The sequence below is a fragment of the Triticum dicoccoides genome, chromosome 3B (assembly GCF_002162155.2).
Source record: "Triticum dicoccoides isolate Atlit2015 ecotype Zavitan chromosome 3B, WEW_v2.0, whole genome shotgun sequence".
Lineage (NCBI taxonomy): Eukaryota > Viridiplantae > Streptophyta > Magnoliopsida > Poales > Poaceae > Triticum > Triticum dicoccoides.
The window spans coordinates 767,307,901-767,332,689 of record NC_041385.1 but is presented as its reverse complement, the minus strand read 5'-3'; the positions used below and the strand labels follow the sequence as shown (position 1 = coordinate 767,332,689).

The window sequence follows — 24,789 nt, the reverse complement described above, 5'->3', positions numbered from 1 at the left end:
GGGGGCTTCCCTCCTTTTGTTTTTTGTTTTTTTTCCTTTTGTATTTTCTTCTTTTATTTCTTTTCTGTTTAAATCATTTAATCCGTTTAGCCATTTTATAAAATTATGCCTGTTGCACCATAATTACCTTTGTAATATTCGCCAACCATCGAACAATTTTATTTTAAATTTTTAAAACTTTTATTGTTTTCATCAATTTGAATTTTGAATTTGAACGGTTTCGAATTATTGCGAGGATAGCAACAGTAATCGGGATGACGTGCCATGATTAGCATGGGATTACTGTAGCAAGATTATCCGGGCGTTACACCGCTTACCTTTACGGTTCACTTGATTCGGACATATACATGAAGGTTCCTGATGGAGTCCCAATCCCGAATCCAAACGCAAAACGCAACGCATATCGTGTAAAACTAAATAAGTCTTTATATGTCTTAAAACAGTTGGGTCGCATGTGGTACAACCGACTCAGTGAGTTCTTTTTGAAAAAAAGGATACTCCAATAATGATGATTGCCCATGTGTTTTCATAAAAAAGAGTCCGCAACTGGATTTTGCATTATTTCTGTGTATGTTGATGATCTGAACATCATTGGAACCACACAAGATATTGATGAAGCACGCAATCACCTAAAGACGGAATTTGAGATGAAGGATTTGAGTAAAACCAAATTTTTCTTAGGATTACAACTTGAGTACCTTCCCTCGGGTATTTTGGTTCATCAAACCGCCTATATTCAAAAAATATTGGAGAAATTCAATATGGACAAATTCTATCCATCCAAAACTCCTATGGTAGTTCGATCTCTAGACGTAGAGAAAGATCAATTTAGACCAATGGATAATGGAGAAGAGATATTAGGACCTGAAGTTCCATATCTCAGTGCCATTGGAGTGCTCATGTATCTTGCAAATTGCACCAGGCCTGATATTGCATTTGCAGTCAATTTACTAGCTAGACATAGCGCAACTCCTACTAAACGCCATTGGACGGGAGTTAAGAATATCTTTCGATATCTCCAAGGCACAAAGGATCTTGGCCTATTCTTTTAATTTCAGAGAAATTTGGACATTGATATGATTGGGTATGTTGATGCTGGCTACTTATCTGACCCCCACAATGCCAGATCACAAACTGGTTTTGTGTTCCTACATGATGGGACAGCCATATCATGGAAGTCTTCCAAACAGACTCTAGTGGCTACATCCACCAATCATTCTAAAATAATCTCTTTATTTGAGGCAACACGTGAATGTGTATGGCTTCGCAGAATGATAAACCACATACAAAAATCATGTGGTAAAGGTTCTATCGAATCTCCAACCATTATCTACAAAGATAATGCAGCTTGTGTTGCACAAATGCAAACAGGTTACATAAAGAGCAATATCACTAAGCATATTTCTCCTAAATTATTTTTCCCCCATCAATTACAAAAGAAAGGGAAGATAAACATTTTGCAAGTCAAATCATGTGATAATCTAGCTGATCTATTCACAAAGTCACTCCCAGCTTCAACATTTGAAAAATATGTTCATGGGATTGGTATGCGACGACTTCGAGATTTGCAAAGATCAGGGGGAGAGTCTCTCTGAATCATAACCTGTTCAAACATTATACTGCACTCTTTTTCCCTTTATAAGTTTACTCTCATGGTTCTCATCAAGGTTTTTAATGAGGTAATATCAACATAAGAATATATGTCATACATCCTATTTTTCCCCACCGGGGTTTTTAATGAGTGTATACAAGACATATTAATTATCCTCTAAACTTACCAATGAGTTTTATTCTCAAGGTTTTCTCATATAAGTTATCAAAGAGACGATAACATATGTTGTAACATTTTCTCCTTATTTTTCCTACTGGGTTTTAATGCAGTTTTAACAACATATCAAGTTCTATTATCCTCATATTTTTCTCACAGGGTTTTTGGAGGAGTTATTAGAGATCATATACGCTTGTGATTAAGAGCAATATTCTCAAAGTTATACAAGGATGCAAGATATAGAAGAAGTAGCTTTGTACAAGGGGGAGTGTTAAGAATAAAGCGACGTCATTAGCACTAAAAGTCGTCACGTGTGTCCAAAGCGCCGTACGGACGCGAACGTCTGTACAGGCGTCTTCTCGCGCCACAGGCACCTATTGTAAACAAACGCCTCTCCGGAGGCGCCCCAAATCCTTGTATAAATAGGGCTTTGCCCAGAATCAATAAACACAAGTTTTCTCTCGAATTCTTACAAATCCAACACATTTTGACAAACTGTGTCTTCTCTAGACAAGTTTGGAGCAACCTCTTCCGTCCCTCTGGTCTACCCGACTTTCACCACATACCGAAGATAATGTGTTCTCTAATTGGTGGTTGAGAATCAATTCTTTGTCTCCAGGTATCTTCAGACTGGGGCTTAACTCGCTGGTCACTTTGTGGTCCTGGATGTTGTGTAAGCATCCGAATGTTTGTGTATTTAATAGCCTCTAGCTTGGCCGGAGCTCTCTCGTGCTTGCCCGGAGCTAGAGGCTTGGTACAGCCTTTGCTGCTGCTACCTGATGATCGTGTTTTGAAGTTCTCTGGTCTTCGGCTTTTGTGTGATGTTTACAAGACCTGACACAAGTCACACAACCCAAACAACTAGATATGGATTGTATCCAAATCAATGCAACTTTGAGCATTTTCTATATAAATATGTTGCTACAACAGAAATAAATTTATGTTCAAACTAAAGTCTATTGTTATTGTTCTATTTTGTTATGGTTCAAGAAAATATTTACATACTGATAATCAAAATTAGAAAAGTGTTTCTGGTAGGAACTTGTACCCTACCAGGCCTGGGGCGTAAGCAGTAAGGGAAGGAGGGGGCTGGGCGAGGCGATGAGAGGCCGCGCCGGCGGTTGGGCGCCGTCGCGGGAGAGGAGGGTGGCGGCAGCGGCGCAAGGGCAGGGGTCGGCTAGGGTTCCGGCTCCTCTGGGAGCCGGGTAATAGAGATAATATTCTTATTGCTTGATTCCAGAAAGAGTCTTATAGCCTATATTTTATAACCTAGATAACTTGCATAAGAATTAACCTAAGATAACTTGCATAAGAATTAACCTAAGATAACTTGTGGGCTAAGATTACCCGGTGGGCCTAGCTAAACCGGTCATAACACTTCTCCCCGCGTGCACAAACAGCTCGTCCTCGAGCTGTAAGGTGGGGAAGTGCTTGCTGAACTTCTCGAGGTGATCAACCAGCGTCAAACACCTTCTCGGCCACCACCTTGCCGGCAGCTGGGGCGGCCAGGTCGGCGGCGACGGTGTCCTCCGGAATATAGTCTGTAACCTCCAGGTAGAAGAGTCGCGAGCAGGCATGGCCGGGCGTGTAGGGCTCGTCGCAGTTGAAGCACAACCCTTGGCGGCGACGCTCGAGTAGCTCGACTGAGGTGAGCCGGTGGAACGGACGCGCCGCGGTCGCGGCGAGGGGTGCTGCGTAAGCCTGCGCAGGCCGACCTTGCACAGAATCCGGCCCGGGTAGCGACCGAGCGGTCCGGGACGGTGATGCCTGCTGGATGGCCACCGCGCGGCGCTCGAACGCGCGGGCGTAGTACATGGCCGACTGGAGATCCTGGGGTCCCCGAAGTTCCACGTCCACGCGGATGTGATCCGGAAGTTCACCGACAAAGAGGTCGGCCCGCTGCTGCACCGTCACGCCCGACGCGTGGCACGCCAGGGCCTGGAAGCGGTCGGCGAAGTCCTGCACCGTGGAGGTGAAGGGAAGGCGACCGAGCTCCGCCAAGCGGCTTCCGCGAACCGGGGGCCCAAAGCGAAAGAGGCAGAGCTCGCGGAAGCGCTCCCAAGGAGGCATGCCGCCCTCGTCCTGCTCGAGGGCGTAATACCATGTCTGTGCTGCGCCACGAAGATGGTACGAGGCGAGCCAGGTCTGCTCTGAGGCGAGGGTGCGCTGCCCGCGAAAGAACTGGCCGCACTGGTTGAGCCAGCTGAGGGGGTCCTCCGTGCCGTCATAGGTGGCGAAGTCGATCTTGGCGAACCGCGGTGGTGTCTGGGTCGGAGTGCCGTGTCGAGATGGCTCGGAGGTGCGGAGCAGCGAGGCGGATGGCGCCTGGTCGGAGTACTCCGGATAGGGACCCACGGAGCCAGATGGTCCGCCGAACTGCGGAAACGGGGTCAGCTGCTCCGGAGCCGTGGTGCAGACTGGTGAAGGCGAAGACCCAGCCGCCCAAGCTGGTACTGGCGACGGGGATGGCGGAAACCGGACTTGTTGTATCAGAAGGCTGGCCGGTGAGGGTGCCACCGATCTAGGCAGGGCCGACGCCGGTGGTTGCAGCGGCAGCGGCGGGGGCTGGACAGGGGCGGTGGATGCCGGGGACGGCAACGGCTGCAGGTGCCAGAGGGGCACCGTCGACGGCGGCTGCAGAGGTCCGGTGGCCGCCGCCTGCGGCGTCTGCTGCAGCGGCCAGGGGCCCGCTGATGGCGCCGGCGGCAAGTACCAGAGGGGCGCCGTGGCGGCCGGTGGGCCGTTTGGTGGGGGCGTCTGGAACGGCAGCATGAGGGGGGGCCGTAAGCGAAGACGCCCTGGGACGGCCACAGCGTATGGCTGTAGGCGGCGATGGGCACCGTTGGTAGGGGCCCGTAGGGCCCGGCCGCGTACTGCTGCTGCTGCAGGTGAAGGCCCTGGACGGCGGCCACGAGATCCCACAGGGTGGACGTGACCTGCTCCGGTGTGAAGACGGCGGGTGGCGGTGGCGCAGAAGGAACCGGGCTGGCGGCGCGGACGGGGCCGCGGTGGACACATGGCCCGCCAGCGCGCTGGTCCCGGCGGCGGACATTGTCGGCGCGGTGAGGGGCGGTGTCGTCGTCATCGGAGCGGTGGAGCCGCTGGACAGCGTCGGCCGAGGTGGTGGCAGCGACATGATCTAAACTTGGTCTCTGATTACCAAATTGGTAGGAACTTGTACCCTACCAGGCCTGGGGCGTAAGCAGTAAGGGAAGGAGGGGGCTGGGCGAGGCGATGAGCGGCCGCGCCGACGGTTGGGCGCCGTCGCGGGAGAGGAGGGTGGCAGCAGCGACGCAAGGGCAGATGGGCGGCTAGGGTTCCGGCTCCTCTGGGAGCCGAGCAATAGAGATAATATTCTTATTGCTTGCTTCCAAAAAGAGTCTTACAGCCTATATTTATAACCTAGATAACTTGCATAAGAATTAACCTAAGATAACTTGTGGGCTAAGATTGCCCGGTGGCCCTAGCTAAACCGATTATAACAGATTCCTCAACCAATATTTGAAACTACAATCGTAGTTTAATCCATTTTCTTTAACTCGATTCCACTATTTCCATACTCCCGCTCACATGTATATGTCCTATGTCATGATTGTGCTTGAATGGGCTACATAGTTTCAACATCTTAATGAGTTGAAGGTCTTAATTAGAACATGATAGACCCACAACAAATGACACATACAAATGTGTGTTCGATTACACTGTTATAATCTCAATAGCCTTATACGGAGTATATTTTTACAAAAGGTTACACTCACTGACTAACTTGACTTGGACGAGAACAGCAACATGCAACCTTAACAGCAAACTTGACTTGGAATAAACGAAAACGCAACCAATCTGCAGTTTAGCAATGTAGGCAAGCACACAAACACAGAGAAATAGCATAAAGTCACAGATAAATTTTCCACCATAAACAGCATCAGAAGCACACAATAGGCACACAGGCATCGCACCAACCACTGCGGTGTCATGCCATAATCCATGTCCAGCCACTAAGAGTGCTAGCTGCTGACCTGCCTAATGTTCGCTAGACGGCGATCAAAATAAACTGCCATTGGCAAAAATTGACCCGCCATCCTGTACATTTCAAATGCTGTTGAGCATAATGGGGTAGGAGGCAGCACTAAGGAGGTATCCCCTGCAGATTCAGTATAGTGTTTAATCTAGCCGAATCTCGCCAACAAAATCCACGGTACCAAAAACCGAGCCGCACAAAAAATTCCCCCAGATGGAGGCCATGTTCTAGAACCCCTTCCCATATGTAAGCTTGGTTATAGATGAATGTTAGCTTAAGTGCATTTCCTTTCTACTCCAGATGGAGGCCATGTTCTAGAACCCCTTCCCATATGTAAGCTTGGTTATAGATGAATGTTAGCTTAAGTGCATTTCCTTTCTACTCCATGTAACTGCCAGAACTGTTGTCCACGCCGCTGTCAATTGTCAAGCGATTGCATCTGGCCAGCAGATCATCCTCCACTGTCTGATATGAGTAAAGGAATGGTTAGTCATAATACAGAAAAGAAAAAAAAATGAAGTATCAGACAATGATGCAAGTGCAACTGAGTTCACCTTGTATGTTTGAAATGTTTAGTCATAATACAGAAAAGAAAAAAAAAATGAAGTATCAGACAATGATGCAAGTGCAACTGAGTTCACCTTGTATGTTTGAAGCAAAAGTTGGCCACCAATCTGTTTCTCTCTTGCATAGCTGTCATAAGTTTGCATCAATGGAGCACTAACAACCTGCAACAGGAGCAGAGGCAGTACAAGGATGAGAAATATATCAGGAAATAGCATTTTGCATGATTCAAGCAGCTGAATTTCTGTGCTCTTGGTCAATTAAGACATTTGCTGATTTGAGGCAATCATAATATCATATTTTACTTTCGTATCTACATCTTATTTTGGCGTTTAGAAGCAGGACTAAAATATTACTAGTAACCAAATGTCCAAACACAGAGTACAGATATTGGTAACCGAATATGAATCATCAAATAACACAACAGAAGAGGTACCGACCCTACATGCTACTACTGGAAGAAGGCAAACATTTTCATGCTAAAAAGAAAAAACATTTTTTTCCCTTAATTAAAGAGAACCTTCAAACAGAGCTCTGTGCTATCTCCCTCAGAAATACACAGATAGTGCATCAATCTCATGGTTTCCTTCTCCATACAATCCTGGACCTATAGATAACACATATAAACAGTGTTAAGAAAATAAAAAAGGAAATAACACCTACTCAGTAACCCATTAGTTACGACCGACCTTGGCAAGGTAATCTTGTAGAGGGTACTGAACAATCCATTCAGAACTTTTCCTGGAGTAGTAAGCATATGTATCTTGAACAACAGCATTTTTAATGAAGGATTTGACTTCAGAGCGACATATGCCACGCATAATGCCCATCAAGATGTCCATATCAGCATTGCCTCCATCACGCTCTTGGAGAATCTGGATCAATCAATTGTTATGTACAGAATAAATGCTTTTAACAACAACCAAGCAAAAATAGCTATCTAAGAATTACCGAAGTCAGCAGAGCGTCTGATACTTCATGACTGAAGAAGGAAAAGACCTAGCAAAAGGGAAAAGGGCCATAAATATTAGGTAGAAAATGTGTAAGAAACTTGTAATAAAAATACGAAAAATGTGAAAACAAAAATATTTCTTGCATAACACTTAGTCACTTACTGTAGAGAAAAAAGAAGTGGCAGCAGTGTCTTCAAGACAAGGTAGCTTTCTTTGCTCAACAAAGCAACGGTCCAAATAGTTGAAGAAGCCAGATACACATTTAACCATGATACAATAGTTAGACCACATATTCGCAAGCTGTCTCAAAAGGTAGCCGTCTCTCTTGTGCATCAGATGGGGGCAAACCTAAGTAAATAAGCAGAAAAAAGTCAACAGTGTGAAGAATGATGCATATCTCTGATGCTAACGAAGGCATTTCTTTAGCATCCAAAGCAAAGAGATAGATGGAAATTATATATGCATGCAAGAATATGCACTGGCCCCCTTATTTATCAAACCTGCTGCCCTGTAGTCTGAAAAGCATAGCAGCAGCATTTTCATTAGTTTGTTTTTAGTGCTTTAGCTAAGAACTATCATGAGAACGCAGGAAGTGCTGTGAAATAGCTATGTCAACATAAATCACAATATTCTATATGGTTTTCAAATGCAAATAAATTAGTTCCAAGTTTCCCTTTACAAGAAGAAATCCTACACAATATGACAAAGATAATCTGGCTTGTCTGGCTTGTAACTTGGTTCAAGATGACACAACACTATGGTACTAAACTTTTGTGAGTGTTATGAAAGTATGGACATAAGCCGTCCAATACTGAGATCTGCAGAACCATGCGTCCATTCCTAAATAAGTTTTCCAATAGTAGGTCAGCAGATAAGGTCTAACGGAGGAAACAAAAGTCAGTAGTTGAAAAACAAGATATCACTTATCATTTCCTCAGTCTTAAATGTGTCGATTGGTTAGAACTAAAAATACTGACTCGGCAATGGAAAACTGTGAAATGGAATGAAAGGTCAACATAGTACCAGTGCACGAACAGATTCTGCAAGTGTAGCCTTGTAACCATTGTACATCTCTTCACAATAGCTGGTTGTCTGCACAGCCATTCTATAAGCACAGCTGGAAAAGTATATGGACATATCATGAGCAAGAAATTTAAATGCTTCACTGGTACTCCCTTTCTAAACTAATATAAGAGCGTTTAGATCACTACTTTAGTATTCTGAACGCTCTTATATTAGTTTAGATCACTACTTTAGTATTCTAAACGCTCTTATATTAGTTTACGGAGGGAGTAATAGTTAAGATACATATTACACGCGAAAATGATAGAATCATACTCATAGCAATTCATGTACTCAGCAACAGTAGGCCTTGTACCAGTGGATCCCTCCAAAATCTTTGAGCATGTCACAATGCCCTGTTCCAGGACCTTCCAGCCATCCTCAAAGCTGAGGTGCACATTCATTTTTACTGCTCTGCTCCAACAGTGAACTGAAACAATGGAAATATCAGTAAGAGGAACTATATGTTGGATATCTAACAACTTTTACTATGTAAAGGCATCCAGAACAAAATAATTTTTGGTGTTAATAATATCACCCAACTTAGTTGGATATACAGACTCAATAAAGGTCTACGACACCATACAAACAATACTCCTAATTTCACTAATATGCAATGTTCCAGAAGCCTTCATGCACCCATTTAGGAAACTAGGCCGCAACTTCTGCAAGGAGATTTGAAACTTCGGCTATGCTTTCCAACATTCAAGTCGTCCATATTTAACTATAAACATATGATGCAAAAAAGAAAACCTATTTGTATCTATTTCAACAAGGCAGTAGCACTTGGCGGATTGTTTGTACAAGAACATCCGAGACACCAGGCACCCCACCAAATAAATTCTGCAAATGGGAGTCGAACCGTGGTGAGCAGGTTGGCGTTCAAGCACCCCCACCAGCTGAGAGACGCTCAGTTCTCAATAGAAAGCCTATCTGTATCCAAAATAAGATGCACGTGTGTGCTTAAAACAACTATACAAGCACAAACTAAGGAAGATAATTTAACCAAAGTTTAGCATTCACTGTTAATTTGTAGTAACAGAACAATACTGCAAAGAACATGGTCGACCGTCTCCCCACCCCCAAACATGCATCGAGAAGGCGCGCACAGGGTGGATCTAACAAGACATGTATCAAGAAATGCAGGAACAGGGTCGATCTAACAAGGAAACATGACGCCTCAGTTAAACATCCCACCTTGGATTAGCATTAGTATTGCTCGCAGCAAGGAAAATACCAGGATAAACCTATTTACAATTCGAACAAGTTAGGGTTAGTCGCTACTAAGGAAAATTCAAACCTAGATGGGTGAATCTCCCCTCCCCACTCCCCACTCCCCACTCCACACCAGTCCAGTAGAGTGGGCCGGCGGGGAGGAACAACGGCCACACGATAGGACCGCTTCCGTGCTTCGACGGAGGAGGCCTGGGAGGGGAGAGGCCGCGCGGCGGCGAGGGTTCGATGACCCCGTCGGTGTCGCCGCGGCGAAAGAAAAAAAAACTAAACCCTACGGCAGCGGCGGCATTCAGCGAGGCAGCGACGGCGAGCAGGCGACGGGATTCGCAACAGACCGACGGGGCGGACGCATTCGAGGACGGACCAGGCAGATGGATTCGGATTCCCGACCCACGGCGGAGCGAACAGACTGCTCGGAACGGAGCACGAATCGATCGGATACGGGAAAGCGGAATCAACCAGGAGGAGCGCGAGAGGAGGGGGAGGAGGTTACCGAGGAGGGGGGAGAGGATCGGGTGCTGCTCGCCGCCGCCGCCGTCTCGTGGGGTGGGGAGGGCAGCCGACGGCGGATGGGGGACTGAGGGGGGAGGGGTTTCAGCTTTTTCGAGGGGTTTGGCACTTTGGTGCGCTCCTCTTTAATAACATCTGGACCTACATATATATATATATATAATTATCATTAATAATTATAATTCATATTTACTCTTTACCTAATAAATTTTTTAAATATTTTCCTAATAATAAAGCAGTTATCCCCTGTGTTTTTTATAATACAACCCGCAGTCCCTCTTTTACTAAAAACAATTCATTTTTTACAACGTCTTTTCCAGACGCAGCGGACAGGAGAAGGTGAGGTGCGGGCGGTAGCAACAGAAGTTCAGGGGCGGCACGGCGGAGCAGAAGAAGTTGAGTGGCCGAGCCCTTGTCGCCAGACGGCTACAAACCGTCTCCCGCTTCCTTTCCAGCCGCGGCGGAGCAGGAGAAGTTGAGGGGCGGGCGGAGCAGGAGAGGTTCAGGCGCGGCGCGGCGGGCGTAGTAGGAGAGGTTCAGGCGAGGCGCGGTGGAGTAGGAGAGGTTCAGGGGCGGTACCGGCGGAGCGGCAGAGGTTCAGAGGCGGTTGATACGTCTCCAACGTATCTATAATTAATAAAGTATTAATGTCATGTTTACAATAATTTTATATGGTTTTGATATGATTTGCATAGAACTAACCAAGACTGATACTATTTTTAGCAGAACTATTGTGCTGTTGTTTTTTGTGCAGAAATAAAAGTTTTCCAAATGCAACGAAACTTTTTGACGATTTTTTGGAACAAAATAGCCACTAGAAGCTTTGTGGGAGGACCAAAAGGTGAAGGAAGTGAGCACAAGACACCTGAGCGCGCCATGAGGCCCAGGCGCACGCAGGTGGGTTGTGCTCACCTCGAGGTCCATCTTCGCGTGATTCCACCGCTGAAAATCCTATAGATAGAGAAATCATCAGAAATAATCCTAGATCAGAAGTTCCGCCGCTGCAAGCCTGTATCTAACATGTTACCCCAACAGAGGATAGGTGGCCATCTGTAGTCAAATTTTGGAAATTCCTTGTCAAATAATACATTGTGTGTAATAGGGCTATTTAACTTACTGTTTCCCTTTGTACTCGCTTGACGGCATAGCCACGACATGGCTTTGCCACCGGCTGCGTCACTTTAGTGTTGGGCCACGCCCATGTAGTTCTAGATTACAAGATTATATGCAGCTTTTAGAGTTTGTGTTTATGAAAAAAACCGGCTCAATGTTGGATTCGACCCCACCTCTAAATTGTACCTACTTAAATATCCTCTTAGGGCATTGAATAAGGGTCTGAGACTAGCCACCATAGGTACTAACATACAATAGTAACATATGCATATCCCTATACTATGTTACTATCTTCATCGTGGGTAGTAACATAAGTGTGGTAACATGCAAAACTTCATTTATTAGGTTATAGACTCATATTGCATAGGAACATGTGATGTTACAGTAACTAGCTAAGTTATTATAACTATCTCTCTCCTCATTTGTTGAGTTGGACTCGATGTTACTACTGAAGTTACTCCCACTATGACTAGTCTCATTGAGTTTTATTGTTTGTCACTCTTTTCTATATACAAGTCAATGACGCCTCGTAATAAATGTCATTGGAACTCCACTGTTTTTACCCGCAATTATAATTCCATATCTATTCTTGCTTGTTGTTTGGTTGCATACGCGGATTGATCTTTGTGATAAGTTTTGACCGTGTTTTCATCACCATCAATAGCCAAACCGCAGTTGGTTTAACACTCGATCAGGTGTTGCAATAATTCATCATCCACCAGAAACCAAACACAATTTGCCATCATGCATTCGACCAATGCGTATTTCCAAGTATCCTCCGAAGCGGTACAAATCCCGCATACACTCGACTCCGTCATATGCATATCCTTCCGAGAGTTTGTTGGCACTGAATTTCTCGCCAATCGCCACACAAAATTTTTGAGCTTTGCTGATACCTGAAATTTCCACACGCGCGCCCATTGTTTCATGGTTCTCTCAAGTGAATTTTCGGCTTGGTGTGTAAGCCAGTCTTCCCTCCTTCTCTTCGTCCCCACGATCATTCTATATGCAAATCGTGCCGTGAATGTTCCTGATTTTTCATAGTGCCAAGCGCAAGTATCTGCAAAATTAGAGGAACTCAAAGTAATATTTAGCACAGGCTGTGCATCAGTCGGTTGCAAGTGTTCTGAAACTGCATCCCGGTCCCATCTCCTTTCTGCTGCAACAATTAATTCGGACACCCGCTCTAGGGGATCAGTGGAGTTAGGAATCCAATTTTGGTTGCATATACTTGTACCCTCACCATTTCCCATCCTTCAAATCAGATCTTATTTCAAATTGCAGTGCCCTCGCAAACAGCCCTCCATATCTGGGAAGGATGATTTCCTAACTCAGCTTCCAAAAGATCACAGTTTGGGAAATTAACAACCTTCAAAATCCTAGCACTGAGAGAGGATGGGTCTTGGAAAAAATCTTCCCATGTACTTAGGCATTGTTAAAGTGTGCCATGGGACCCATGCTGTCTTTCTTACCCCTTCTTTGCTTCCCAAAAAAACTTCCCGAACATCATGTCTATTTGCTGGCACAATCCCCTTGGGAAGATAAAACACGACATAGATAACGTAAGTATCGCCTGTGCCACCAATTTTATCAGCACTTCTTTTACAGCAGACGCCATACAACTTTCCACCCATCCCTGGATCTTGAACCAAATCTTGTCCAGGTGTTGCCTGTAGGGAGCCTGTGCTGGGTAGGGCTACCATGGCACTTTAAGAAATGTAAATCTAGTGTGAAAATAGTCTCTAAATGTTTAGAAAATGTTTGTTTCATTCAGAAAAAATGTATGTGACATTAAATAAATGTTCACATATTTTTAAGCCTTTCATAAAATTTCAATAAAAGTTTGTTTAATTCAAAAAATATTTTGTGCCATTGAAAAAAGTACCTTATGTTTTAAAAATGTTCTTGCGTTTCAAACAAAATGTTTGTGTCATTTTAAAAACTGTTTATCCAATGTATACAAATGTTAACATAATTTAAAATTAATTTTTTGCATAATACGAAATTATTTTTTAACGTGTATTCAAAAAATGTTCAAAACAAGTATTTTTCTTAAAAAATTAATCATGTATTGAAAAATGTTAAAGTATAAAATATAATATTTTAGATGCATACAAGAAAATGTAGAATGTGTATGGAAAAAGTAAATATCAAAACATATATTTGGAAAATGTTAATCATGTATTTTAAAAATCTTAAACATGTGTGAAAAATGTTCCTGATGTATATGGAGAATGTACAATGTGTATGAAGACAAAAAGGGAAAAATGGAAGAAAGAAACAAAGTAAACTGAATAAAAAGGGGGGAAATGGAAAACGGAAGAAAATCAGAGGAAACCCAAGGAAAACCGATGCTACAACAATGAAAAGTCTGACAAAACCACAGACAAAACTCGCACTCATCTGCAGCCCAATAGCTGCCGCTTCATAGTCGATTCATAATAGGATTCAGTACGAGCGACACATAGTTCTCACGCTTCAGGCGTCCGATTAGGCGCCCGCTTTCGTGCAATGGTAGTGGCCTAGTGGGTCACGACCCAGTAGCGGGTTTCTCGCTCCTGTCTGGCTCAGTCGCTGGTTGTTCTACTGGTTAAAAAAGATAACTTCTGGTTTTAATAGAATGATAAATTCATACGTTTAAAATTATTCATGAATTTGATTTTTAATTATTTTTCTGAAAATTTGAAAAAAGAATGTTTGTGAGTTTGAAAAAAGTTCATGAACTTGGAAATGTTCACGAATGTGAAAGAAAGAGTTTGCAGATTTTAAAATTTTCATATATTTGTAAAATGTTCATCAACTCAGAATATGTTAATGGATTAGAAATAAAATCGAGTACACAGAGAAACAACCAGCTGAAAATTTGTATATGCCAAGTCATACTGAACGTGCAAAAGCGCTGTGTACGGTAAAGCTGTAAGCGCCGAATAGGGAATGTGGATAAACTATAAAAGCAAAAGGAAATGCGGGTGTTCATGGTTCATGTATAAATATGCCGAGCCTCCGCAAAAAACAAAAGTATAAATATGCCGAGAGATTGTGCAGGTTTTTGGGCCGAATCAATGTTGAATATATGAGCAAGTTACTACGAGATTTAATCGAATAAGCACAAAATAAATCATGACGGTAATGACAGAGACTAAACTAATCATGCGGACTAACATAGTAGATGAATAGATCGAATCTAGGGCACATACTAGAAACATGAATTCTACCACGATCTTGAACAAGAAGGACAGAATCACATACGGTGCAACAGAGCGGCACCGTTGATGTTGTCGCCCATGTCGTCGAGGAAGAGGTTGCCGAGGTCGGGGAAGAAGTTGTCGTTGGCGAAGTCGTCACTGCCAGCAGTCACGCGAATGCGCTCTCCAAAAACCTGATCGCCCCTCTCGCGTACAGGATCACGAGAGGCGGGGTTCCGGAGGCCTGCTGTCATGGTATTTCCTCGACATATGCCAACGGGTGGCTAATCATGTAGGGGGTCAATAGAACGTTGTCGGGCTCTAGAAGCGGGAGTAGGCAAGACCTCAAATGATGCCGGGTCTTACCCAGGTTCGGGGCTCTCCATGGAGATAACACCCCTAATCCTGCTCCGCGGGGTCTCCGCGTCACTATCATCAATAGCAAATACAAGGTGGCTCCTTGAGTTGTTCGGGCTAGAGGTGGAAGAAGGCAGCTAGTTCTACTTCTCCTTAGCTATGTGCGTGTGTGATGATCTAATGGGCTCAGCCCTTTGCATGGGTGTCCCTGGGGGGGTTTATATAGGCCTACCCCCCAGGGGTACAATGGTAATCCAGTTGGTCATGAGACCCGGCAGTCAGTGCCTCTGAGCTCCGGCTTCTCTGCTGACAGCTGGGGTTCGCCGTCTGCCGTGAACTCGGCCGACATGTAGGGCCTGCCGCTTGCGGGCCAGGGTGACCAGGCTGCACCGTAGCCTTGCCCCTGATGACGATGACTTGGTCGGGGGCGCATGGCTACAGTGCCGCCGCCTGGCGGGCAATCACTGTTGCCACACCCCGTCACCTCTGGTTAATTGTGCACAAACTGCAAGGGGAGGGGCGGCCACCTGCTAGGAGTCGGCCTCCCCTTGAGGCCGCCTGCTCAAGCCCTGTCATCTTCTGGGGATGCGTGGGCTGGTGGGGCCTGCCGCCTGCGGGTCACACCGACTGCACGCCGTGGGGGCATGGCCCTGCCTGACGTAGGCATCGCCATGGGCCGCGTGGCTACAGTGCCGTGCCAAGCGAGGGGTGTCCGCCTGGTACGTCTGCACTGTGGCCACGTTCCTTCCGAGATTCGAGGGTGGCACGTGGCACTGTTGTCACGCCCGGTTTCGTCGTAGCAGGTGGGTGCAGACTTTGAGGTGGCAATGGGCCGCCTGTCAGGAGCCGGCCCAAGCCCTCGCCATCTTTTAAGGCACGCCGCCTTCTAGGAGGCGGCCTATCGGCTCCAGCCGGCCATGGAGGCCGGCCTTGCGACCAGTCGGACCGAGGGGCTAGGCTAGCCCTGATGTCTTGAAATCTGCTAAGGTGTGGATGAGGCTACCCAGGGTCTACCCCCTGTCAGTAGTCCCCGAAGCTAGTGAGGTTCTACGGCTTGGGCAGCCGGAGAGCCTAAGCTTTTCCTCTTTAAGTGGCCTTCCGCCTTCTGCTCCGTCCGCCTGGGAGGAGTCGGGCGCCAGGAGCTAGACGAGGTCGCGGCCGCTTGACGAAATTTGAATAGTCGTGGTGGGGACCAGGTGGCGTGCCAGCTGGGCGACAGGCTCGCCGCCCGCTGCTTGGCCGCCATGCGGCACCTGCCCGCCAGGTTGGCCTGCCAGCCCACGCGCGCGACGGGGCGTCGCCGCAAGCCCGGGCCTGCCACTACAGGGCCTCGACACGCGCACAGATCCTGTCAGAGTAATAGGCCACGGGTAGCCCAACCTGAGTCCCTAAACCTTTCAAGACATTGGGCCTGCGGCGCCCCACGAGCCTCCAGAATGAAGCGCCGCCTTCTGGTGGCCGGCTGTCTCAAACGGCCGGCTGCCAGAAGACGGCCATGTACCAGAAGACGGCACCAAGACGGCCGACTCCTAGCCGGCGGCCTCCGGAGAGGCCGACTCCTAGCAGACGGCCCCCGGCGCCCTCAAAGTCTGCGCCATCCCATTAAGAAGACAAGACAGGGTGAGGCCACAGTGTAGCCCATCATCCCCGTATCCCGGGCTCGGCGTGGTCACAGTGCCCCGTACAGGTGAAGATCTCCGCACGACGCGGCACTGTTGCCACTCCACCCTTGACGTCACCCCTAACAGGCGGGGCATGCTCCCACGACGGCCTGTTGGTACGGCCTGCAGGCGGCGGGCCCTACTAGGTAACCAGGGCCCAGAGGGCGGCGTAGCCTGGCGAGTCGGACCCAAGGGGATCCGGCTTCTGGGAGACGGCCAGGCCCTCCCTCGGGGCCCGTGCGCCATTAACCAGACGAGAAGCGGTGAGGCTACAATGATATCCCACCAGACGACGGGACTGTAGCCATGCCCCTCCCCCGACCAAGCATACGCCATTAACATTGCAGCTATAGTAACCAGCCAACCAGACCCGCCAGCGGCGGAGGAAGCCTGTCGGCTCCGTATCAGACCAGTCGGTGGGGCCCACCAAGCGGTGGGCCCCAGCAGCCGGCGGAGAAGCCGACGATCGGAGACACTGACAACCGGGCCCTGCACCCGGCTAGATTACCGATGTACCCCCGGGGGTAGGCCTATATAAACCCCCCGGGGCACCCATGCAAAGGGTTCCGAACCAGATAGAACTAGACTCATACATAGAGAGGGAAGAGAGCGAGCCCTGCCTCCTTCTGCCTCCAGCATACAGCTCGAGGAGCACCATTGTACTCGCTAGTGCCTTAGTGATCATGCGGAGACCCCGCAGAGTAGGACTAGGGGTGTTATCTCCAAGGAGAGCCCCAAACCTGGGTAAAGTACGCCGGCATTCATGTCTACGCCCCATCCCACTTCCGGGCATCGACGATGTTCTACTCGGTCCCACCATGATAAGCCATCCTTTAGCATATGTCGCACCCAACTCCTGACATTTGGCACCCACCATGGGGGCGAGGTGAACCATCGTCCGGACAACGTCTGCATCGACACGCTGCGCGGCGCAAAGGCCTCCTGCACGGCGAACCGCCTGGCCGATCTTTTTGACGAGATTCACCTCTCCGACGAGCCCGCGTCTGACTCGGGCGTGGATTGCCTCGAGAGCCGCCTTGTCAGCCTCCTCGACGAGCTCCACGTCGCCAGCGAGCCTGTTGTGGACTTGGAGTCGGTTGGCTCCACCGACCCGATGCTTGTCGACTCCGACACGATGTCGCTTGACGCATTCCCCACTAACGTGGTGATCTACGACGAGCCGCTCCCTTGCGAGCTCAGCGGCTCTAGCACCGTCACAGAGGTGCTTGTCATTAGCCATGGCGAGCATTCGGGCGGAGGTGTTCGAGACCCACTCGAGGCGGTGTTGTGAGACCTGTCTGAGCCCATCCCTGGAGACGCCGACGCTGAGACGCTGGAGGCACGCTGCGTCCAGCTCGTCTAAAGCGCCAACAGGCTGGCCAGCACGAGACACCTTTCGGAGGCCTACCGGCGTGAGATAGACCGTGCTGCCGTCGGCGACACGTCGGCTCCTGGTGGGCCTAGCCGGATTGGCGTGATCCGGCAGCATGGCGCGGCCGTTGCCAGCATGTTCGGGGCAGAACGCCTCGTTTACGCCATGCCTACGAGCTGCCCAGGTGGCAGCAGACAAGCTAGACAAGCTTGATGGCGACGAGCGTCGCCACATGACGGAGCGCGTCCAGCAGCTCCTTGACGCGGCCGCCGAGCAGCATGAGGTCGGCTGCCACACTGGAGCGCTCGACCAGCGAATTGACGATCCGCCTCCTCGCCGGGACCACGGCGCGACATCCCGGACACCGACTATAGGCGGCGCCCGCAAGCGAAAAGACAAGGAGCCGGCTGCTAGCCACAGTCGGACTCGCTTCTCCATCGAGCGTGACGCACAAGGCCGCCCCCGAGCTGTGGAGCAACGAGGCAACCTGCCTCCCCCTCCGCCTCGGGGGGAGAGATATCCCACCCCGCCGCCTGTCACGCACTCGACACTCAGCGACCGCCTTGGCCGCCGGGAAGGAGTCAGAGAGAACGACACCCACCACCGGATCAACCGCCTCAATCGATCCTTAGTGCTAGAAGATGAAGACGCTTTGGGTCCGCCCTGTTTCGGCCCTCGAATCTGAGATGAGCCCTTCCGTAAGGGGTTCACGCTTTCAAGAGATACGCCCAAGTACACCGGCTCCATGAAGCCGAAAGATTGGCTGGTCGACTACTCCACGGCCGTTAGCATAGCAAACAACAACAAGCGTGTTGTTGTGAAGTATGTCCCGCTCATGCTCCAGGGCACGACCCGGACATGGCTGAACAGCCTGAAGCCCCGCAGCATCAACAGCTGGGTTGATTTCACCGAAGCCTTCATCCACAACTTCACCAGCACATACAAGCGGCCTCCCATGCCCCGCCAGCTCTCCTTGTGCGTCCAAGGCCCCAATGAATCAACTCGCGACTACCTCACGCATTGGGCCGAGCTGCGCTACTCTTGTGAGGGCGTGCACGAGGTGCCGGCCATCAAGTACTTCACTGCCGGGTGCCGAGAGGGCACCCTTCTCAAGCACCGACTTCTCTGCGACGAGCCGGCGACCCTCGATGAACTGCTGATCATAGCAGACAAGTACGCTACGGCCGACTCCTCCATGAAGGCGGAGATTCAAGTCGACGCATCTGGCAAGGTGGCTCCTCAAGCTCCGCGGACTCCGGCTGGCAAAGCCAGTCGGCGTCAGCAGTAGAATGACAACAAGCGCAAGGCCATGCATCCGACTTCCACTAGCCGGCAGGCGGCGACAGTCGAAGACCAATAGCCGGAGGGGCAGCCTCCACCCAAGCCCAACTGGTTGCCTGCCTTCTCGTACGAGCAGACTCTTGATGCACCCTACAAGTTCCATAGCGGCACAAAGCCATCCAACCACACCACTCGGAAGTGCCATTCTCTCACCAGAATCGCCAAGGGTGACGGACTCCTGCCTCCTCCGCCTACCGGCCCGCCGCCTCCTCCACCCCAGCAGCCGGCGGTGCGGCCTATTGGCGCCATACAAGATGAGTATCCTGAGGAGCATGGAGCTTACGTTGTGTTCACCAGCGTGGCCGATGATAAGAGCAAGCGGCAACGACAGCAAGAAGTGCATGCAGTAGCATCGGATACCCCAGAGTTCATGCATTGGTATGAAAAGCCTATCAGTTGGAGCAGAGCTGACCACCCGGAGGTGATGCCCTCTCCTAGTTCTTATGCCCTGGTCTTGGACGCCACCTTCGCAACGGAGAGGCGGGCTGCTCGTTTCTCCCGAGTCCTGATAGATGGAGGCAGCAACATCAACATCATATACCGTGACACTATGGAGAAGTTGGGAATCAAACAGAAGTAGCTTCAGCCCAGCCGAACTGTTTTCCATGGCATAGTTCCTGGCCTTTCCTTCTCACCAATCGGCAAGACTCAGATTGACGTTCTCTTTGGAGACAAAAATCACTTCCGCCGAGAGCCAGTCTGGTTTGAGGTGGTGGACCTCGAGAGCCCCTATCATGCGCTACTTGGCCGGCCTGCCCTGGCCAAGTTCATGGCGGTCCCCCACTATGCTTACCTCAAGATGAAGATGCCAAGTACCAAGGGAATCCTAACCATAGTCGGAGACTACAAGAAGTCGTCTGCCTCGGCAGATAGCAGCCGGCTAGCCGAGTCCCTCATGATTGCAGCAGAAAAGCGACTCCTTGACCGGGTTGTGGCGATGGCAGTTAAGCAGCCGGAAATGTCACCAAACCCCAAGGAGTCGGAAGTTGAGGGCTCGTTCAAGCTAGCAAAAGAAACAAAGAAGATACCCTTGGACCCAGAGCGCCCGGAGAGGTACGCTACCATAGGTGCAAACCTTGACAGCAAATAGGAAGGCAAGCTCGTCGATTTCCTCCCTGAGAATCGGGACATCTTTGCATGGTCTCCCAAGGACATGCCGGGTGTTCCGACGGATTTCGTCGAGAACAAGCTACACGTCCGACCTGATGCCAAGCCGGTCAGGCAGCCCTTGCACCGCCTATCGGAAGAGAAGAGAAGAGTTGTTGGAGAAGAGATAGCCCGGCTTCTAGCTGTCGGCTTCATCATGGAAGTGTTCTTCCCCGAATGGTTAGCCAACCCAGTCCTCGTGCTAAAGAAGAATAAGCAGTGGCGCATGTGCATTGATTACACGAGTCTCAACAAAGCTTGCCCCAAAGATCCCTTTGCTTTACCAAGAATTGACCAAGTGATAGACTCCACGGCCGGATGCGAGCTGCTGAGTTTTCTGGATGCATACTTAGGGTATCACCAAATCAAGCTGAACCCAACCGACAGGCTGAAGACCGCCTTCATCACACCATTCGGAGCCTTCTGCTACCTGACCATGACGTTCGTCTTGAGGAATGCCGGCGCCACGCTCAGCGTTGCATGCAGAAGTGTCTCCTCAAGCAACTCGGCAGAAACGCCCATGTCTACATAGATGATGTGATGGTGAAGGCGGAGAAGCATGGCACGTTGCTGGAAGACCTCAAGGAAACCTTTGAAAACTTGCGCCGATTCCAAATCAAGCTCAACCCGGAGAAATGCGTCTTTGGAGTACCAGCCGGCCAACTTCTTGGCTTTCTGGTCTCAGAGCACGGCATAGAGTGCAACCCAGTGAAGATCAAGGCCATCGAGCAGATGAAGGTGCCCACCCGACTGTTGTACATGCAAAAATTCACTGGCTGCTTGGCGTCCATCAGCCGTTTCATCAGTTGGCTGGGCGAGAAGGCTCTTCCCCTATACCAGCTCATGAAGAAGACCACTTTTTTCGAGTGGAATGACAAGGCGGACGAAGCTTTTCTCCAGCTCAAGAAGATGTTGACCACCCCGCCTATCCTAGCAGCTCCGACTGCTAAGGAGCCTATGCTTCTCTACATCGCCGCTACCAGTTGGGTGGTCAGCACAGTCATAGTTGTGGAGCGCAAGGAAGAAGGCAAAGCACTACCAGTCCAGAGGCCGTTGTATTACCTGAGTGAAGTGTTGTCCGCCTCCAAGCAGAACTACCCCCACTATCAGAAGATGTGCTACGGTGTGCATTTTGCCGCCAAGAAGCTGAAGCCATATTTTCAGGAGCACCCAATCACTGTTGTCTGCACTGCTCCGCTTGCCGAGATCATTGGAAGCCGAGATGCTTCGGGTCGAGTGGCCAAATGGGCCATAGATTTGGCCCCCTACACCATCTACTACCAGCCCCGCACCGCCATTAAGTCGCAAGCGCTGGCCGACTTCCTCGTCGACTGGGCCAAGACCCAGTACTTGCCGCCAGCACCAGACTCCACCCATTGGAGGATGCATTTCGATGGTTCCAAGATGCGCACCGGTTTGGGAGCCGGCATCGTCCTCACCTCTCCCAAAGGCGACAAGCTCAGATATGTACTGCAAGTTCACTTCGCCGCCTCCAATAACGTAGCTGAATACGAAGCACTCATACACGGGCTCCGAATTGCCAAGGAACTCGACATTCGTCGGATCCTGTGCTATGGTGATTCCGATTTGGTGGTTCAGCAGTCGTCGGGCGACTGGGACGCCAAGGATGCAAACATGGCAAGCTACCATTTCCTCGTACATCAACTCAGTGGATACTTCGAAGGGTGCGAGTTTCTCCATGTGCCAAGAAATGATAATGAGCAAGCAGATGCCTTCGTAAGGATCGGCTCCACCCGTCAAGTGATACCAGCCGGCGTCGCCCTGCAACGCCTCCTTAAGCCATCTGTCAGGCTGTCGCCAGAATTAGACTCCATCTTCATGCCGGCTCCTCCTGAAGCAGTCGGATCCGACTTGAGGACTCCAGCAGCTGGTGCGGGGACTTCGGCAGGCGGCTCGGGGACTGCAGCAGTCGCACCCGACCCGAGGACTGCCGCAGTCGGCCCAGGGACTTCTCCAACTCAGCAAGCGGCAGTCGACTCCAACCCGCTGCCTCCCGGCCCACCCGTCCTCGTGCAAGTTGCAGTTCTGGTAGTCGAAGAAATAGCAACGCCTTCATGGGCTCAGCCCATCCTCAACTATCTGGTGAACAAAGAGCTGTCGACTGATGAGATCTCGGCTCGACAAGTGCAACGTCAAGCAACATCATACACCATCATCAACAGAGAACTGGTGACGCGCAGTGTCACTGTTGTGTACCAGCGCTGCGTAGAACCAGACAAAGGCCAATCAATCCTTAAAGATATCCACCAAGGCGAATGTGGTCACCAGCCAAAGCATTCCATCATGGCTTTTTCTGGCCGACTACCCTAGAAGATGCCAAAGACTTGGTCCAGAATGTAAAGGGTGCCAAAAGTTTCGTTCCAAGCCACATCTGTCGGCTTCTGCACTCAAGACCATTCCCATTGCCTGGCCCTTTGCCGTCTGGGGGCTGGACATGGTGGGGCCATTCAAGACAACACGCGGCGGCATGACTCATCTGCTTGTCACCGTGGACAAATTCACCAAGTGGATAGAAGCGAAGCCAATCAAGAAGTTGAATGGGCCGACTGCTGTGACTTTCATCGCGACAAAGGCACCGCACTGGGCCGCCTTCTCCTTAGCGGAGGTGCCCAGCTTGGTGTAGAAGAAGGCTCCCCACAACTCGATGGTGGGGAGGATGCCGAGGTAGCCCTCGCACGCCGTGACGAAGGCGGATAGTAGCGTCATGGTGTTGGGCGTCAGGTGGTGCGGCTGGAGATGGTAGAACTCCATAAAGGAGCAAAAGAATTGGCTCACCGGCAGGCCGAAGCCGCAGAGGAAGTGCGAGCGGAAGACGACCCGCTCATTTCCTTCTTCGGTGGCACACGCACTTTGACAAAGTTCGCACCGGGCAGTCGACGTGTGGCCTGGAGGAAGGTAAGGTGATCGTCGATCACCAGCGAGCCATCCCAGTCCCCTCCCTTCTCGCGCGCCATGGATCCCAGGCGAGGTCGTGCGAGAAGCTTGGGGCGAAAGGGCCTGATGGCGGCGAGCTGTGGCGGCGCACTGGCGGAGCCTGGAGATGCAGCGGCAGCAGGAGAGGAAGAAGGTGAAAATGGCGATGGGAGGGGAGGGCGCGCGTGCTCCGCCGCTCCCCCTCCCCTACTTATAGCCCTCGGGCTACGAAGGCGAGGGGGAGGGGCGTGGGATTGTGGGATTAACTGCGCTCATGACCCCACGACCCCGCGATTATTCCACAGAGTTACTGCGCAGTAACTCCCCTTGGAATTGCAACCGTTCGCCCCAGCCACAGTGAATCCGCCCGTGCGCCGAGGCCCAGCAGTGGCGGGCCCGATCCACCGTCACGTCCCATCGAGAGTGTGGGTTGGCAGGGCTGGCCTGGCTGGCGGGTGCCACATGGCGTATCTACAGCAGGCGGCAGGCCTGGAGGCTTACCCGGCACGCCACCTATTTCCCGCCTTGGCGCTTCGAAATTATCAAATGAGCCCGCCTAGTAATGTCGGCTCTTGGCAGTCGGCACGTCAGCAGGCGGCCCATGTACTTGGCAAGAGCATAGCAAAGAGGGAAACTACTGAGGCTTCTCGACTTATCAGCTGCGGCGCCTCACCAGCTTCGGGGACTACTGTCGGAGTAATGGGCTACGGGTAGCCCAACCCGAGTCCCTGAACCTTTCAAGACATTGGGCATGCGGCGCCCCATGAGCCTCCAGAATGAAGCGCCGCCTTCTGGTGGCTGGCTGGCTCAAACGGCCGGCTGCCAGAAGACGGCCATGTACCAGAAGACGGCACCAAGACGGGCCGACTCCTAGCCGGCGGCCTCCGGAGAGGCCGGCTCCTAGCAGACGGCCCCTCGCACCCTCAAAGTCTGCGCCACCCCATTAAGAAGAGAAGACAAGGTGAGGCTACAGTGTAGGCCATCACCCCCGTATCCCGGGCTCGGCGTGGCCATAGTGCCCCGTACAGGCGGAGATCTCCACGCGACGTGGCACTGTTGCCACTCCACCCTTGACGTCACCCCTGACAGGCAGGGCATGCTCCCACGACGGCCTGTTGGTACGGCCTGCAGGCGGCGGGCCCTACCAGACAGCCAGGGCCCAGAGGCAGCATAGCCTGGCTAGTCGGACCCAAGGGGATCCGGCTTCTGGGAGACGGCCAGGCCCTCCCTCGGGGCCCATGCGCCATTAACTAGACAAGACGTGGTGAGGCTACAATGATCTCCCACCAGAAGGCGCGACTGTAGCCACGCCCCTCCCCTGACCAAGCATGCGTCATTGACATTGCGGCTACAGTAACCAGCCAACTAGACCCGCCAGTGGTGCAGGCGGCCTATCGGCTCCGTACCAGACCAGTCGGTGGGGCCCACCAGGCGGCGGGCCCCAGCAGCTGACGGAGAAGCCGGCGACCGGAGACACTGACAACTGGGCCCTGCACCTGGCCAGATTACCAATGTACCCCCGAGGGGTAGGCCTATATAAACCCCCCGGGGCACCCATGTAAAGGGTTC

At 50.5% G+C, this 24,789-nt stretch overlaps 1 protein-coding gene across 4 annotated transcripts; it reads right to left on the bottom strand.

The window, feature by feature from the left end:
- Window positions 1–5,470: 5,470 nt before the first annotated feature.
- On the bottom strand, window positions 5,471–10,221 carry LOC119278383 (cullin-1-like). Of its 4 annotated transcripts, none has more exons than XR_005137758.1 (10): window positions 10,095–10,221; window positions 8,642–8,795; window positions 8,327–8,420; window positions 7,466–7,651; window positions 7,302–7,349; window positions 7,040–7,225; window positions 6,871–6,957; window positions 6,428–6,514; window positions 6,098–6,251; window positions 5,471–6,010 (listed from the first exon to the last, which is right to left on the bottom strand). XR_005137758.1 is itself a non-coding variant. In XM_037559739.1 (10 exons), exons 2-9 carry the CDS (start codon window positions 8,767–8,769, stop codon window positions 6,165–6,167), a joined length of 903 nt encoding a protein of 300 aa, XP_037415636.1. In that variant the 5' UTR covers window positions 8,770–8,795; window positions 10,095–10,221; the 3' UTR covers window positions 5,471–6,054; window positions 6,142–6,164. The 4 variants fall into 4 exon arrangements, 2 of the variants coding, with proteins under 2 accessions (XP_037415636.1, XP_037415635.1); XR_005137759.1 differs by having other exon boundaries at window positions 5,471–6,020; window positions 6,108–6,251; XM_037559739.1 differs by having other exon boundaries at window positions 5,471–6,054; window positions 6,142–6,251.
- Window positions 10,222–24,789: the final 14,568 nt, after the last annotated feature.

What these genes read in the sequence shown, in the direction of transcription:
- LOC119278383 (XM_037559738.1), bottom strand. Translation starts at nt 8,769, where the DNA reads ATGAATGTGCACCTCAGCTTTGAGGATGGCTGGAAGGTCCTGGAACAG. An exon ending in CAGACGCTCTGCTGACTTCG is followed by an intron (nt 7,226 to 7,301) that starts GTAATTCTTAGA and finishes TGATTGATCCAG; the next exon opens with ATTCTCCAAGAGCGTGATGG. An exon ending in TACAAGATTACCTTGCCAAG is followed by an intron (nt 6,958 to 7,039) that starts GTCGGTCGTAAC and finishes TGTTATCTATAG; the next exon opens with GTCCAGGATTGTATGGAGAA.